We start from the raw sequence: 16,035 nt of genomic DNA, 5'->3' as shown, positions 1-16,035 counted from the left end.
ACCAAGGTTGGTCCAGGACAACACAGCATCGAATTTCATATCTTGGACGTTCCCGCAACCTTTAACCTACTTTTGGGGCGACCGTGGTTGCACCAGGTCAAAGCAGTCTCTTCCACTCTACATCAGATGCTAAAGTACCCCCACGGGAAAGGGGTAGCGATCGTTTTCGGGAATTCATCAATCCATCCGCCGCCGGAAGTGTCCACACCTGTCTTGGAAATTGAGCACGGCACGGAGGATGTGTTTTTGTCGGGGTTCACTTTAGCCGAGGCTCAAGTGGTGCAGAATGTCATGGCTGTGAATGAGGCATGTACGTTAGTGCACAATCTATCTACCTCATGAACAAGCTAAAACATACCCCCGGGATGGGATTAGGGAGAAGCGGCCGGAAGGGCGTCTCAGTGTTGGCCGAAGTGCCACACAACCCTCACGCCTTTGGACTGGGTTATCTGCCCACCAAGGAGGATTGGGTGAGGAAAGGAAAAGAAATGGCCGGAAGGGCCAGAGCAAAGAAGGCCGGGAAGCCATTTGAGTTAATGCATAGGCCCATCTGGGGTACCCTAAATGGACGCTTCGTCCGGGAGGGGGAAGATTTTCCATTCTGCGGCTTCCCGGAGCCATGGAAAAACGCGGAGGGGAAGCGCGTGCCTGGTTTTGAAATCTTCTTCGACATACAATTATCTGGGGATGACGTTGCCGAAGCGCAGACAGACCCACCAACTGAGGTTGAGCAATGTGAAGCAGTGGATCCTGAGGGCACAGAGCTTGAAATGGGGGTAGCACTAGCGAGTCTACTATCAGATCCTCCGATCGGCCAAGAGTGCTTGGGGGATAACTCTTCGGTTTCTGTGATTGGAGATGAAATAGCTGCGGGCTTTCCAGCACCGATCTTGGATGCATCTATCGCACCTTCTCTCATCTGGCAATATGAAGAAGGCTTTTTATCTAGCAGCTCCGGGTCAGGTAGTGAGCCGGAATCTGATTCCACCGAATCTTGTGCGTCGGAATCAGATTCCAGCTCGACTGAGTCTGAGTTCGGTATTCCTGGGAGTGATAACCCGGATGCCACAGTCCTGTCTAGGTCGTTATTTTCATTTTCTTTTGAGTCTGTTGTAACAGAGGAATCTGACGGCTTGGAAATATTTAATGAGAATGATGTGGATGTGGTTTCTGAGTATTTTTCTGTGCCTTTGATTTATTGCTTAAATCAGGATTTTCAAAATTTTGATGAAAACAACGAGGGAGAAATTCCCCCAGTTTTGCAACGGTTAATTGATCAAGAGCAGGAAAGATTTGTTAAACCTTTAATGGATGAAATCACTACTGTGAATGTTGGTACTGAGAAGGACCCGCGGCTGGTCCAGATCGGGTCCACGTTGTCTTCGGAGGAGCGCGAGCGCTTAGTCGCTTTATTAAAAGATTTCAAAGATGTTTTCGCGTGGTCCTACGAAGACATGCCTGGAATCGATCCTGAGATCGTACAGCATCGGATCCCTCTTGACCCCGAGGCCCGACCTGTCAAACAGAAACTCAGAAGGATTCGCCCGGACTGGGCTCTCAAAATTAAGGAAGAGGTCACCAAGCAAATTGACGCAGGGTTCCTGCTGGTATCTGAATACCCAACTTGGTTGGCCAACATTGTTCCGGTGCCAAAGAAGGACGGCAGAATTCGGGTATGTGTAGACTTCAGAGATTTGAACAGGGCCAGTCCGAAGGACGACTTCCCCTTGCCGCACATCGATGAATTGGTGGATTTCACGGCAGGACACGCCTTGCTTTCGTTTATGGATGGTTTCTCAGGCTATAATCAGATAGTAATGGCACCCGAAGACCGGGAGAAGACTGCATTCACTACCCCGTGGGGGACATATTGTTATAGAGTGATGCCATTCGGGTTGAAAAATGCTGGAGCTATGTATCAACGGGCAGCAACTACAATATTGCATGATATGATCCATAAAGAGGTCGAGGTGTATGTGGACGACATGATTGTCAAGTCCAAAGATAGAGAGGGCCACTACACCGCCTTACAAAAATTCTTTCAAAGGATCAAAGAGTTTCGGCTGCGACTGAATCCCCAGAAATGCACGTTTGGTGTTACAGCAGGGAAGATGCTAGGGTTTCTGATTACACAAAGGGGCATCGAGGTCGACCCTTCCAAAATCAAGGCCATCTTAGAAATGCCACCACCAAGGACTGAAAAGGAGGTGCGAGGCTTTCTAGGTAAAGTGCAATTCATAAGACGGTTTATTTCTAAATTAACCTTGACTTGTGAACCAGTTTTTGGTCTCCTGAAGAAAGGAAAGAAATTCCAATGGGACGGCCGATGTCAAGCAGCTTTTGAGCAGATCAAAGTGTATCTCCAGAACCCACCCGTGCTGTCACCACCAGAGCCGGGGAGACCGTTGATATTGTACCTTTCGGTAACTGAGACTACCATGGGCTGCATGCTCGCGCAGGAGTCAGAAGACAAAGTGGAAAGGGCCATATACTATCTGAGCAAAAAGATGCTGGATTACGAGACCCGCTATACACCGCTGGAGAAGGCTTGTTTGGCCTTGGTATGGGCAACCAGGAAGCTGCGGCACTACCTGTTAGCCCACTCTGTAATGTTGGTTTCGCGTTTGGATCCCATCAAATATCTCTTCGAGAAACCAGCACTTACGGGTAGGCTAGCTCGTTGGCTGCTGTTGCTCTCCGAATTTGATTTGAAGTATGTAACGCGCAAGTCAGTAAAAGGGAGAGCGGTAGCGGAGTTCCTTGCCGACCACCCGGTTGAGGGGGATGAAGCGGTTGAGTATCTATTCCCAGATGAAGCCATTCTGCACGTCGAAGATGAAACTTGGACGATGTACTTTGACGGAGCGTCAAACCAGTATGGGTATGGGATAGGGGTGTTGCTGATAGCGCCTGATGATTCCCGTATCCCTTTAGCATTCAAGCTTCGGTTCAAAGTCTCCAACAATGAAGCAGAGTATGAGGCATGTATTGCTGGCCTGGAAGCAGCCCTAGAACTAGGGGCAAGATGGTTGGACGTCATTGGGGACTCGAACCTTGTTGTGTCTCAAGCAAAAGGAGATTGGAAAGTCAAGGAGGAAAGGATGATAATTTACCACCAAACCTTGGATCTGCTAATTCCTCGGTTCGAAAAGCTAAATTTCACCCACCTCGTAAGAGAGAACAACAGGTTTGCAGATTCATTAGCAACTCTATCTTCTATGATAGACATCCCGTCCGGAGTCCGGATGCGTCCAGTCATTATTGATCAGAAGTTCGTGCCGGCATACGAGTCAATTTCCGCCATAAATGAGGTTCAAGACGGCAACCCCTGGTATTACGACATCTGGAACTTCTTGGAAAAGGAGACATATCCACTAGGGGCAAACGCCAAGGATAAGAGGGCCGTCAGAAGAATGGCTGCTCAGTTCATTATCTGCGGGGGAAAGCTGTACAAAAGGGGTCATCTGGGAATGCATAAGCTCTGTGTAGAAGCTGAAGAGTCGAAACGCCTGATGGAAGCCATCCATGGGGGGGAGTGCGGTGCACACATGAATGGAGTAATGCTGGCCAGAAAGATCCTCAGACAGGGCTACTACTGGTCAACCATGGAGGAGGATTGTATTAGTTTTGTTCGGCAATGCCACAAGTGTCAAATCCATGCAAATCGCATGAACATCCCACCGTCAAAACTGTACAACATGACTTCGCCATGGCCTTTTTCAGTCTGGGGAATTGATGTGATCGGAGCTGTTACCCCGAAGGGGTCAAACGGGCATGAGTTTATCCTAGTAGCGATAGATTATTTCACAAAGTGGGTCGAGGCCCAATCATACGCGGTGTTGAAGGCGTCGCATGTCGCAAAGTTCATCAGAAACAACATCATCTGCCGCTACGGGGTGCCAAACGAGATAATTTCAGATAATGGTTCCCACTTCAAGAAAGAAGTGATAGACTTGTTGGAGAAATACAATGTGGCTTTCCATAAGTCATCTACATACCGGCCGCAGACCAACGGAGCGGTTGAGGCCGCCAACAAGAATATCAAGCATATACTGCAGAAGATGGTGGGAACCTATCGGGATTGGCCAGACAAGCTGCCATTTGCTCTGTGGGGCTACAGGACTTCAATCAGAACTTCTACTGGAGCAACTCCATATTCATTGGTCTATGGAATGGAGGCTGTTCTACCCATTGAGATCGAGGTTCCGTCGTTACGAGTGTTGGCTGAATGCCAGATAGCCGAAGCAGATTGGCAGCAAAGCAGATTCGAAGAACTCATGCTCTTTGATGAAAGGAGACTGAAAGCACTGTACCACATCCAAGGCTATCAACGCAGAATTGCCCGGGCTTTCAACAAGAAGGTTAAGTCCAGGAATCTGAAAGAGGGAGATTTGGTGCTCAAAGACAACCGAGCTCCCATCCACGACCCAAGGGGCAAGTTCAAACCCAATTGGACTGGTCCTTACATCATCAAAGCTATCTGGTCAGGTGGAGCTGTGGTTCTGATGGATCTAGATGGCTTGGAGTTCTCACAACCGATCAATATGGACAAGTTGAAGAAATACTATCCTTGAGAGGCTCGCTAGGCCGAAAACCCGAAAGGGCGACCTAGGCAAAAGTCAGAGCACAAAAAATTAGAAAATATAAAAACTGAGCTCGCAAGGTTGAAAACCCACAAAGGGCGGCCTTGGCAAAAGTTAGAGCGCAAAAGGAGAGTGAAAATACTCGAGTGAACCCGGGCCTGAACTACGTAAGGCTTGATTCCCATCTTTGGGATACGTAGGCAGCTTCACATCGAAGTTCAGCCATAAACTTTTCCCCGATCAACTCTGTCCATCTTGATCATCTCAGTCATCTTTATCCATCAGCATTTATCGTGATCTCCGGTACAGTGCTATTCAGACTAGGGGCAACTTTCCGTTGCCGCGACGGTGCAAAGTTACTCAGACTAGGGGCAACTTTCCGTTGCCGTGCAGTGCCGCATTGTTCTTCAGACTAGGGGCAACTTTCCAGTTGCGGGGATCTGGGGTTGTGCATCTCAGTGACAGATCTCCGGCGTGTCCAGTTCTGATCCACATCGAAAATAGTTTTGAAAAGTTTTAATAAAAGTTGACTTTGTTCAAATCAATCTTTTTGCGACTAAGACCATTTTTGGACCAAAAGCGAAAAATTTTCAGTACCACAACTTTCAATTTCATTGATTTCAAAACTAAGTTCTCCTGCTCTTGCATTACAATCGAGGTTGCTTTTTTAGTACATTCATAACGAAAACTTGAAAATGCTAAATAAGCAATAAATTTGGGGCATAGTTGAATCAAGTATCTCTGCGTCCCCTCCCAGAGCTGGACGGAGCATCTGATGCCAAGCTAGGCCCAACCTGTGCCTCCTCATTGAGCCAATCCAAGCACTCGTCGGACAAAGTGCAACTGAAAGTTGAAGCAGGGGCCAAGAGCTCTCTAGTCCTCCATGCCGTGGCATATCGGGCAAGCTGTACACCCCGGATCGGGAAAGCGACTGGGTACTCAATCCCCTCCGGTGGACAGGTCTGATCATGACCAAACTGATGCAGAAACCGGAACGAAAAATAGAATACGCAGTGGGTTAGACTAATCAATTGGATCCCAATCAACCGGGACATACTATAGCTCATTGCCGGGAGGTTGAGCCAAGGACAACGCCAAGCAATGCCGTCTGCGGACAAATTGCACATCCAATCGAACCACCACCTTTCGTCGAGAGCATTGACTAGGCGCTGCCGAAAGAAGTAGCCTCGAGCTGAATAGGCCGGGCAAGAGTCCACAACCTGCAACTTGTCCATTAACCATACCTAGGGGAGGGATGGAAAATGAGAGAATAAAGAACAGAGAGATGTACGATAAGAGAAAAAGTGAGGAAAAGGGTTTTGTGAGAAAAACTGAGCCTGAGGGTCGAGTGATGTGAGCAAATATATATGTAAGGTTGGGTGGGAAACATTACCTGCAGCAGCAGTGGACTCCCAACAAACCTAGTCGCCTCCCGGCGATAGACAGAATCTAAGCCCATCAGTGTCTCGGCCAAGGTCATGGCAATACAGCTCTTTCCTTCTCTCAAACCTTGGGCGACTTCAATCAGGCGAATGCTAGCCCCGCCGAAGCCCGAGGAAAGCAGAAAGTGAGACAACAAACATAAGCAGAGGGCGTGTTGCCGAAAACCCTGCCAATAATGGTTGCTGCGGTCACCGGCGTCGGAAAAACGATGGATCAAACCGAGGATGTCCAGTTCCCCACTGCAGATCAGAGATCGAGCGTCATGCGCCGTAAGCCCACACATCCGCCCTAAAGCCTGAGCATGGCCAAAACGGAGCTGGGGCAAGATCACTTCAGAGCATTCAGACTCCATCAAGACCTGAAAATCTTCGAAAGTGGGACACATCTCTTGGCCGCCAAAGCTAAAAACGTGCGTCACTGGATTCCAGAACCTGGCCGCGGCATGGAGAAAAGGAAGCTGTAGCGGAGTACGGCTCAGCGTGAATAGTGCATTCAAGCCGAAACCCCAGAAATTCAGCTTTTCCGAGCCATCTAGAGAAGAGATCCAAGATGTGATATTTTCTGCGAGAAACGCCTCCATCTTTGTCTAAAACTAAGATGAAATGAATGTTCCCGAAGTTGAGGCTTTTATAGAAGGAAAAACACTATTCACAGGGACACATGTCAAAAACCAGGTGGCTACAGGACTGAGTGGCCGGCCGGCCACCTTTTCTGGCTGGCCAGCCATTTACTTTTTCAGAAATGGCCGGCCAGCTGTCTCTCTCCACAAAAATGGCCGGCCGGCTCCCAGGGATGGCCGGCAATGCTGCAGTGTATCCCCTTGGCCCTGTTTTACCCTTTGAGGAAAGTTTCAAGCATTTCCATGCAACGGGAGAGTCAAAGGCCTTCATCTCCCTCCGTTTCGGATGCGTTCCGGTGCCCAGATCGTCAGAAGTACACTCTGTTGTTGCTGAGTTCTGTTTATTGAGTTGTTGTTTTGATTATCGAGTTGTTGTTTTGCTTATCGAGTTGTTTGTCGAGCGGACGTGTTTTGTGTTTTTGAGCCATTGTTCTTTGTTTAAACAATCTTCGTTTAAAGTCTTGTTTATTTGCGTGGTCAACATTGTTGCATTTTGCTTATCGAGTTGTAAACTTCCTAAGGTCCTGTTATATCTTAGTAAGTTGAGTTGCTTAGTTTGTTGCGTCGGTTCACTACCTGACTTGGTGATTACACAATACACATTCCCATTCAATTTCATTTTTGTGCGAAATAAATTGATGCGATACGATGCTAAAAGTTTAAAATACAAACACCTTTCCAAAAGCTATTTCATTCCGTCATGCTTTACAACAAACAAAGGTACAAGTTTTACAAAAAATAAAACTGCCTAACAATGTGCAAAGTGCTACAAACTACTAGCAAAAAGAAAAATAAAGTAGGAAACAACAGCATCAAAGTCCTCGGGAACGGGAACGAGAAGCACTCCTCATCCTCTTCTGTGGGACAATCTCCGCACCATCATCATCATCTGGGTCAGAGCTGTCATCCTCAGGATCCCCCTCAGCCTCACCTCTGTTCCCCGAACCAAAACCGGAGCCCCCCTCCTCAGCAGATGTCTCTGACTGACGATCGGTAGCCTCCTCCTCCTCCTCAGCGTCCTCCTCCTCCTCATCGGGCTCCACCTCTACAACGTGAGCCCTGCGTCTGCGGACAGGCCCTCCTCGAGCTCCTCGAAAAGGCCTAGATGGCCCGGCTCCTCGGGAAGGCCAAGATGGCCCCGCCCCCTGAAAAGGCCCAGATGGCCCAACTCCCCAAGGAGGCCCAGGTGGCCTGGCCTGCGGCTGACCGGACCATGAAGGCATCTGAAAACAAAGAGTTCAATTCAAATGCATCAATCCAAATACATACATCAGATGCAGATACAAGCAAAGGCTACGTGAAGTGGGTGCATGTAAATACAGTGTACAAGTGAGGTGTGTGTCAGATGTGCTCTACACAAGTAGTCTATCGATGCAGTAGAAATCAGTATGTCATCAGAAGTATGATAAATGCCAGAAAACTGAAGGGTACCTGAATGCCCGCGATAGACAACTGTGCCTCCCTACGCAGGACCATGCCCTCGAGTGTGGCCACCAGTCCGACCACCTCCTCCATGTACCCTCGCGGTGGCTGCAAATATGAGCTCATAATCATCAGTAAACAAAAATGTCTAAACATCTGAATGATGAATGAAAAATAGTGGAGCATACCAGCGGTGAGTCAGGATCAATGGCGTATCGATCACTGGGCATCGGAGGCTCTAGCGGGATCGGGGTCGGAGAGATAGCCCCATACTGCCACGCCATCAACTCAGTCGGCATATCTGGCCATCCAGGATGAGGATAAGTCGACGGAACCGGAGGAACCGGTCTACTCCCACCTCTAGATGTACCAGCCCTGCTAGTAGAAGGGGCGTCTGCAGCCCGAGCCCGAGCCTGGCCCGAGGATGACATACCGGCAGGCCTCATCATCGGGATACGAGCTCCCGTCAATGGAGGCATCAAATATATGTGACGGTAAGTGGCGTAGTCCCCCTCCTCAATATGTAGTAAAGCATCACTACCCAGCATGGCGCCGACTACCTCCGAGTAAGAGAGCCTGTCAGCAGTCCGCATACTGGCTGGGGGTATTGCGGGAGGGTCCTGAGAAAGATACCCCCATACCTGGCGCAGAAAGCGCTCCCCCAGGAACCATACCCTGCCAACCGGCCCTTCGAGCAGGACCCTATACTGGGAGATGTCCGACCCTCCGGTATACTGAAGTCGGAGACCATCACCCAGGGGCGCCCAAGGCTGCCATGTGATCTGCGGATGATAAATGCATAAACCAATCAGAAATCGAGAATATACAGAGCAAATCAAAGATGAAAATGAAAGGAACTGAAAGTTCTGAGGTACCTCTGAATGTCGCACAGTGTCAAAGTACTGTCGCAGGTAAAGGAGGGTCTCTCGAGGTCTCGGCCGGTGCGGACCCTCGAACACCAATGAATATGGGGTCATGGGAATCCCTGCCACCTCCAGCTCTGGGGCTAATGATGGGAAGTATACATAGACCCATAGCTGAGAAAAGCAGTGCAGAATGTAAGTACAAAATGCTGAGAGCAAAATACAGACTGTAAAAGTGCACTGTGAGTGCAATGTACAAGTAATGAGAAGCAGAAATGTAAATCAAGAGGACAGAAAAATACCTCCCAGGCTCTCCAGTAGCCGCCAAGTAAATCGCCCCGCCCGCGGGAGGTCGCGCTCATATAAAAGTAAAGGGTAGCCAGGCCGGCGCCACCCCAGTCATATCGATGGACCTGTGATAGGTCAACCAGAGCGCTCAGCAGGTATAGCCCGACTGTGTTCCCTCTGTCGGCGAACAGGGTAGTCCCGAAGAGGAACATAAGGAAACCACGGGCATACTGCTCTGTCTCCTCGGGAGTCTCGGGCACCATCTCCGCCCGCCGGAAGTGGGAAGAGAACCAAGTGTATCGGACTCTCCCAGAAACCCTGTCAACAGGCGGGCGAGCCCCCAATAGATACATCCAAGCGGCCTCCCACTCGCCCATATCCTCATCGTAGGGGATGGACCAACCTCCGATGTCTAAGCCAGTCAACACAGCGAAGTCTAGGGGCGTCATGGTCATGTCCCCGGTAGCAGAGAAATGAAAGGAGTTGGTGGTGTCCCACCATCTCTCTACCAAGGCTGCCATCAGTGTCCTCCTGGCAGGACAACGTGACAACCCGACGCAGAAGGGCCCAAACCCTGCCAAGTCTACCAAGTCTCGGACACCCTCCGGGAGCTCAGCATACCAGTCCCGCACGATGGTGGAACCATACCCCCGCACACTGCGGGAACCAACCTGCATTCAGAATGAATACATGTGTCAATAATGGAATGAAATGGGCCGTGTGCCAATGAAATGAAATGGGCTGTGTGCCAATGAGATGAATGGGCTGTGTGCCAATGAGATGAAATGGGCTGTATGCCGATGAAGTGAAATAAGCTACATGCAAATTCTAGTGTGGGCTGCGTGTTCACTATTTAATCTGGGCTGCGTGTTCAGAAAATTTGAAGTTTGGGCTGCGTGTTCAACTTTCTATCAATGTGGGCTGCGTGTTCACTATTTAATCTGGGCTGCGTGTTCAGAAAATTTGAAGTTTGGGCTGCGTGTTCAACTTTCTATCAGTGTGGGCTGCGTGTTCACTATTTAATCTGGGCTGCGTGTTCAGAAAAATTTGAAGTTTGGGCTGCGTGTTCAAATTTCGACCAGTGTGGGCTGCGTGTTCACTATTTAATCTGGGCTGCGTGTTCAGAAAATTTGAAGTTTGGGCTGCGTGTTCAAATTTCAACTAGCGTGGGCCGCGTATTCACTACTCTAATCTGGGCTGCGTGTTCAGAGAATTTAAAGTTTGGGCTGCGTGTTCAAATTTCAACTAGCGTGGGCTGCGTGTTCACTACTCTAATCTGGGCTGCGTGTTCAGAGAATTTAAAGTTTGGGCTGCGTGTTCAAATTTCAACTAGTGTGGGCTGTGTGTTCACTTTCGAATTCGGGCTGTGTGTTCGACAAATCAGTGTTTGAGCCGTGTGTTCGCCTCTCAACTAATGTGTACTGTGCGTTCGCAATTAATTAATGAGCCGAGTGTTCAGAAATTCGAGTGTTGAAACTACATGTTCAAGATGCAAGCAAAGTACTATGTCATAAGCTAAACTGCATGTTCAAGCATGGCAAAGGTGCGAAAATGTACGAAAAATACAGAAAATGAAGTAAATACCTCTCGGGCCTCATGAGAGAGGTGATGCTCCGGCTCTCGGAGAAGCAGATCCCCGGGTGCTCGCTCGTCAAAGCTAGTAAAGTGACGGAAGACAGCACGAGGGAGGACATGTGCTGGCGGACGGTACCTCCCGGGAATGAAAGGTCGGGTCCTCGGGGGTAGGGTCATGGGATCGAAATCATCTCCGGTACCTGAAAAACCTCCGCCGTGGGGAGAATTGCCCACCATTTTCAAAAGATCTGCAAAGGGAGCAAAAATGAACAAAATGAGCCGAAATTGGAAAAAGTCAACAAAAGTCAACTCTCGGGAAACGAAAAGTCAACGAAAGTCAACTCCCGAGAAAATCTTCCAAATATTGAGGCAAACTTACTTCAAGTGGCGAAAATGCGAAAAGAAGCTCCGAAACCGAAATTTAATCGCTTCAAAGTGCTTGAAACTGAATTTTTTTGCGAAAACAATTTGCACGGGGCGTTGGAAAACGCGTAGGAAACTCAGATCTGGAGAAGAAAAGTGTTGTAGGAGGCAAGAAAGGAAGGGGCCTCGGCTGCCTTTTATAGGCTCAAGGTCTTGGTTGAAGGAGCATCAAAAAGAAGGTGAAAAAGACCAAACTGCCCTCGGATCTGGGCATATGGCCGGCCGGCCCCCTTTTCTAGCCGGCCAGCCATTTCCTTTTTGGAAAACTGGCCGGCCAGCTATCTACTTTATGGAAAACCGGTTGGCCACCTCCCCTCTCCCATATAACCGGCCGGCCATGTCCCCCACATGCTCACCTAGCTCCCTGCAAATTTTGAGGAAGATCGGAGTTCCCGGGACCTGAAAAAGTTCAAGAAAAGTACACTTCCGGTCGCGAAATAGCTCCGCCGGGACTTCAGCTTCAAGTTCTGACATATGTCTCATCATCATTCATCGAAATCGAAGTATATCCTTTTTGAATGAGTTGTAGCCTTTCCGGGAAGCGGATCGGAGGCCGTGATCGAGTTACCTTCGCCGAAACACGCGTTTCCGTACTCGTTGTTTCATAACGAACGGGCACCCTGATTCATGCTCGTGTCACATTATCTTGCATTCTCATGAGCATACCTGCATTAACATGCACATTTCTTGATATTGACATACCTCCATGTTTGAGCATGCGTTGTCACGCACGTTCCTTTCTCGCATCGCGATGCATACACTCACCGGCACTGCGTGTGTCGAACTTTCGGAATCACATTAAATATATGTTGGTGGCATATTGTACTTGTTGCAACTTCTCTCTTTTACAGGCACGATATTGTATGTACGGTTCAATTGAGGCTGGTGCGACCAGACGAATCGCGCAGGTATTGTATCTTCTCCGTGTGAGACGTGGCGGAGATTGAATAATCCTCCGCATTCTTAACTGCATGAAATGTAGTTGTTGCTTTGCATTCTTGCTTAAAACTGTTGCATCTATTTGCGAATACTTGCTTCATTACAGCTTGCTGCATTCGCATGATCATGAGTGATAACCGGCTTCGCGTAGCGTATAAGTCCAACTTTCAAAACCGGCTTCGCGTAGCGTATAAGTCCAATCTTCAAAATCTTCTTGCATTATCATTTGCATTTTGCCCCCTGCCTGCGGGCATGCCTGCGGGCACATCTCTGTTTATCTTGTACGTTTGTCTAAGTCTTCGGCCTTGTCAAAAATGAGTCGTCTCTGGGCTTTGACATTCACTCCCGTCACTTGTGACTTCCGAGTTCTGTCAAAGAGGGGCAACATACACCATGCCAGGATCACCTAGCATGAATGGTGTATCTGAGAGACGAAACCGGACTCTTAAGGATATGGTAAGAAGTATGATCAGTCATTCTACTTTACCAGAGTCCCTCTGGGGTGAGGCTCTAAAGACAGCAACTTATATCTTAAATCGGGTGCCAACTAAAGCAGTTGTAAAAACATCTTATGAGCTTTCGGTTGGGCGAAAGCCTAGTCTAAAACATTTGCATGTGTGGGGGTGTCCTGCTGAGGCGAGGCCTTATAAACCTCATGAACGAAAATTGGACTCTAAAACCATTAGCAGCTACTTTATTGGCTATGCCGAACGATCACGGGGTTACAAGTTTTATGATCCCACAAATAGGTCAATATTTGAGACGGGAATTGCAACATTTTTTTAGGATGTTGAGTTTGGGGGGAGAAATCCAGTTAGAGACATTGTCTTTGAGGAGGAAGCAGGAGTAATCCCACTTCCTACTACTACTTTTGACCAATCACATGTTCCTATACCTGTCATTGCTCGAGAAGTAATTTCGGATCCTCAACCAGACAATGTTGTTCAAGATAATATAGTTCAAACCCCCATTCAAGATAAGGCAATTGTTCCTGAGGAACAAACTCTACAACCTCAACCTCAAGAATCTGTACCATTAAGGCGATCCACCAGAGAAAGGAGATTTGCATTTTCAGATGATTATATTGTATATCTCCAAGAACATGAGGTAAAAAATGGAATGTCGAAAGATGATCCAATCAACTTTCGTCAAGCCATGGAAAGTTCCAACTCTCATAAGTGGATAGAAGCCATGAATGAAGAATATAAGTCTATGCAAGACAAAAAAGTTTGGGAACTTGTCTCATTACCAGTTGGTGCGAAGCCCGTAGGTTGTAAATGGATATTTAAAACCAAAAGGGATTCAAATGGTAATGTGGAGAGGTATAAGGCACGTCTTGTAGCCAAAGGCTTTACTCAAAAAGAAGAAATTGACTTTAAAGAAACTTTCTCTCCAGTTTCTTCGAAAGATTCTTTTAGGACAATTATGGCGCTTGTTGCATATTTTGATTTTGAGTTGCATCAGATGGATGTCAAAACAGCTTTTCTTAATGGTGACATTAAAGAAACAATTTATATGGTGCAGCCAGAAAACTTTGTGTCAGGAGACCCAAAGAATATGGTTTGCAAATTGACTAAATCTATCTATGGACTCAAACAAGCTTCTCGTCAGTGGTACTTCAAATTTCATCAAATTCTCACTTCGTATGGTTTTGAAACTAATGTTGTTGATGAATGTGTGTATCACAAGTTCAGTAGGAGTAAACACATATTTTTGGTTTTATATGTTGACGACATATTGCTTGCCACAAACGATATAAACTTATTGCATGACACCAAGAGATTTCTATCTAAGAATTTTGAAATGAAAGATCTTGTTGATGCTTTCTTTGTATTAGGAATCGAAATACTCCGAGATCGGTCTCGGGGTATTCTGGGATTATCACAAAGGAGCTATATCGAAAAAGTACTCAATAGATTTGGCATGCAAAATTGTAAATCAGGTGAAACCCTGGTTGCTAAGGGAGACAAGTTTAGTCTCAGCCAATGCCCGAAGAACAATCTTGAAATTCAAGAAATGCAGAAGATTCCTTATGCCTCGGCTGTAGGGAGTCTAATGTATGCTCAAGTATGTACGCGTCCGGATATTGCGTTTATAGTTGGCATGTTAGGCAGATATTTAAGTAATCCTGGCATGGATCATTGGAAAGCAGTCAAGCGTGTTATGCGATATTTACAGAGAACAAAGGAATATATGCTCACATATAGGAGATCGGATAAGTTAGAGGTCACTGGATATTCCGAATCCGATTTTGCTGGATGCCAAGACAGTAGGAAATCCACATCAGGCTATATTTATCTGTTAGCTGGCGGAGCAATTTCTTGGAGGTCTGCAAAGTAGACGCTCATAGCTTCATCCACCATGGCCGCAGAATTTGTAGCATGTTATGAGGAATCAAACCAAGGGATATGGCTGCGGAATTTTGTCACTGGGTTGCGTATTTTGGAAGGCACTGCAAGACCATTTAAGTTATATTGTGACAATAAGTCTGCAGTTTTATATTCCAATAACAACAGGAGCTCGACAAAATCAAAGCATATTGATATCAAGTTCCTAGTTGTAAAAGAAAGAGTGCAGAGTGGACAGATTTCCATAGAGCACATTGGGACAAACTCCATGATAGCGGATCCACTTACGAAGGGACTACCACCCAAGGTCTTTCATGAGCACACTGCTCAGATGGGTGTTGTTCTATTTGAGAACATTCTGGTTTAGTGGGAGTTTGTATTTATATTACTGCTTTATGTCAGCCTTGAGTTTTATCTATGTAATTTGATTAATTTCTGCAGAAATGAAATATTCAGTTTATTACGCTCTGTTACATATTGTGAAGTATTGATCTCAATAAAGTTAAGTAGGACCAGTTGGAAATAGGCATGTATGGATCACATCACATGTAATTTCCATGCTACGCATCCATGATTGATCTATGTCATTTAGCTGTATTAGTATACGTGACCATTGGTGGGTCAAGTTACGATTGATGTAACGAAGACCGCTTTGATCCTATATTAATATAGTTAATGGACAAGATTGTTTGGATACCCTCAAGTTATGATAACAAATTTCTGAGCTCACTAAAGTTAAGCACATTTTTCAGGATACATATGTGGTCCAGTGGGAGATTGTTAGATAATGTCTCAATGGGACCACATAATTAAATGTGGTGTTATCATTTATAAGAAGCCTACAATTTAAGTGATTCAATTTAGTTAATAGGCTTAAGGGTATATGTGTTATGGACCTAATGTGTAGATACTAGCTATATAATTTCTATTTCTATGAGGGGCAGAAATAGAAATTAAAACATATTGGTTAAAGTTGGTTTTCATTCCTTTTGAACTTCCACAACCTTTCAGTTTTGAAAACCAATAAATAAAAATTAAAACCAATAATGGTTAAAGTTGGTTTTCATTCCTTTTGAACTTCCACAACCTTTCAGTTTTGAAAACCAATAAATAGAAATTAAAACCAATAATGGTTAAAGTTGGTTTTCATTCCTTTTGAACTTCCACAACCTTTCAGTTTTGAAAACCAATTACAACATTTAAATGGTTATGGTCCCTATTCCTTCCCAAGTGGAAATAAGAACACTGCCATTTTTTTTCTAAATCCTCTCAAGGAAAAACATAAGGCACCAAAGGGGAAAGGATTAGAAGGCAATAACATAATCAATAACAAAGTGTTCATTGATAATCACGCTTCCGTTTAACCGTTCATCAATGGATTCAGGTATGTCATTTTGTCTTGATTTCTTGATAATACACATGGTAAATGATCCAAAGTGTAAGGTTTATGTTCTGAAATTTATGTTAACAATTGGTATGTATCCTGAAAAATGTGCTTAACTTTAGTGAGCTCAGAAATTTGTTATCATAAC

At 46.2% G+C, this 16,035-nt stretch overlaps 1 protein-coding gene across 1 annotated transcript; it reads right to left on the bottom strand.

Moving 5' to 3' along the window:
• Positions 1 to 8,028: 8,028 nt before the first annotated feature.
• Positions 8,029 to 10,143, bottom strand: LOC145821634 (protein MAINTENANCE OF MERISTEMS-like). Its single transcript, XM_082918174.1, has 4 exons — positions 9,233 to 10,143; positions 8,943 to 9,104; positions 8,256 to 8,849; positions 8,029 to 8,175 (listed from the first exon to the last, which is right to left on the bottom strand). The coding sequence occupies exons 1-4, from the start codon at positions 9,893 to 9,895 to the stop codon at positions 8,029 to 8,031; spliced, it is 1,566 nt and encodes a 521-aa protein (XP_082774300.1). The 5' UTR covers positions 9,896 to 10,143.
• Between the last annotated feature and the right edge of the window lie 5,892 nt (positions 10,144 to 16,035).

This window comes from Camellia sinensis, chromosome 3 (assembly GCF_055761805.1).
Source record: "Camellia sinensis isolate YWXY chromosome 3, ASM5576180v1, whole genome shotgun sequence".
NCBI lineage: Eukaryota > Viridiplantae > Streptophyta > Magnoliopsida > Ericales > Theaceae > Camellia > Camellia sinensis.
Note: the sequence above shows the minus strand (reverse complement) of the source record. Positions and strands in the feature narration are given on the sequence as shown.

Coding starts and splice junctions, on each gene's coding strand:
- LOC145821634 (XM_082918174.1), bottom strand. CDS start 9,895: ATGCAGGTTGGTTCCCGCAGTGTGCGGGGGTATGGTTCCACCATCGTG. Junction 8,850..8,942: donor ACACTGTGCGACATTCAGAG/GTACCTCAGAAC, acceptor TATCATCCGCAG/ATCACATGGCAGCCTTGGGC. Junction 8,176..8,255: donor TTGATCCTGACTCACCGCTG/GTATGCTCCACT, acceptor TCATATTTGCAG/CCACCGCGAGGGTACATGGA.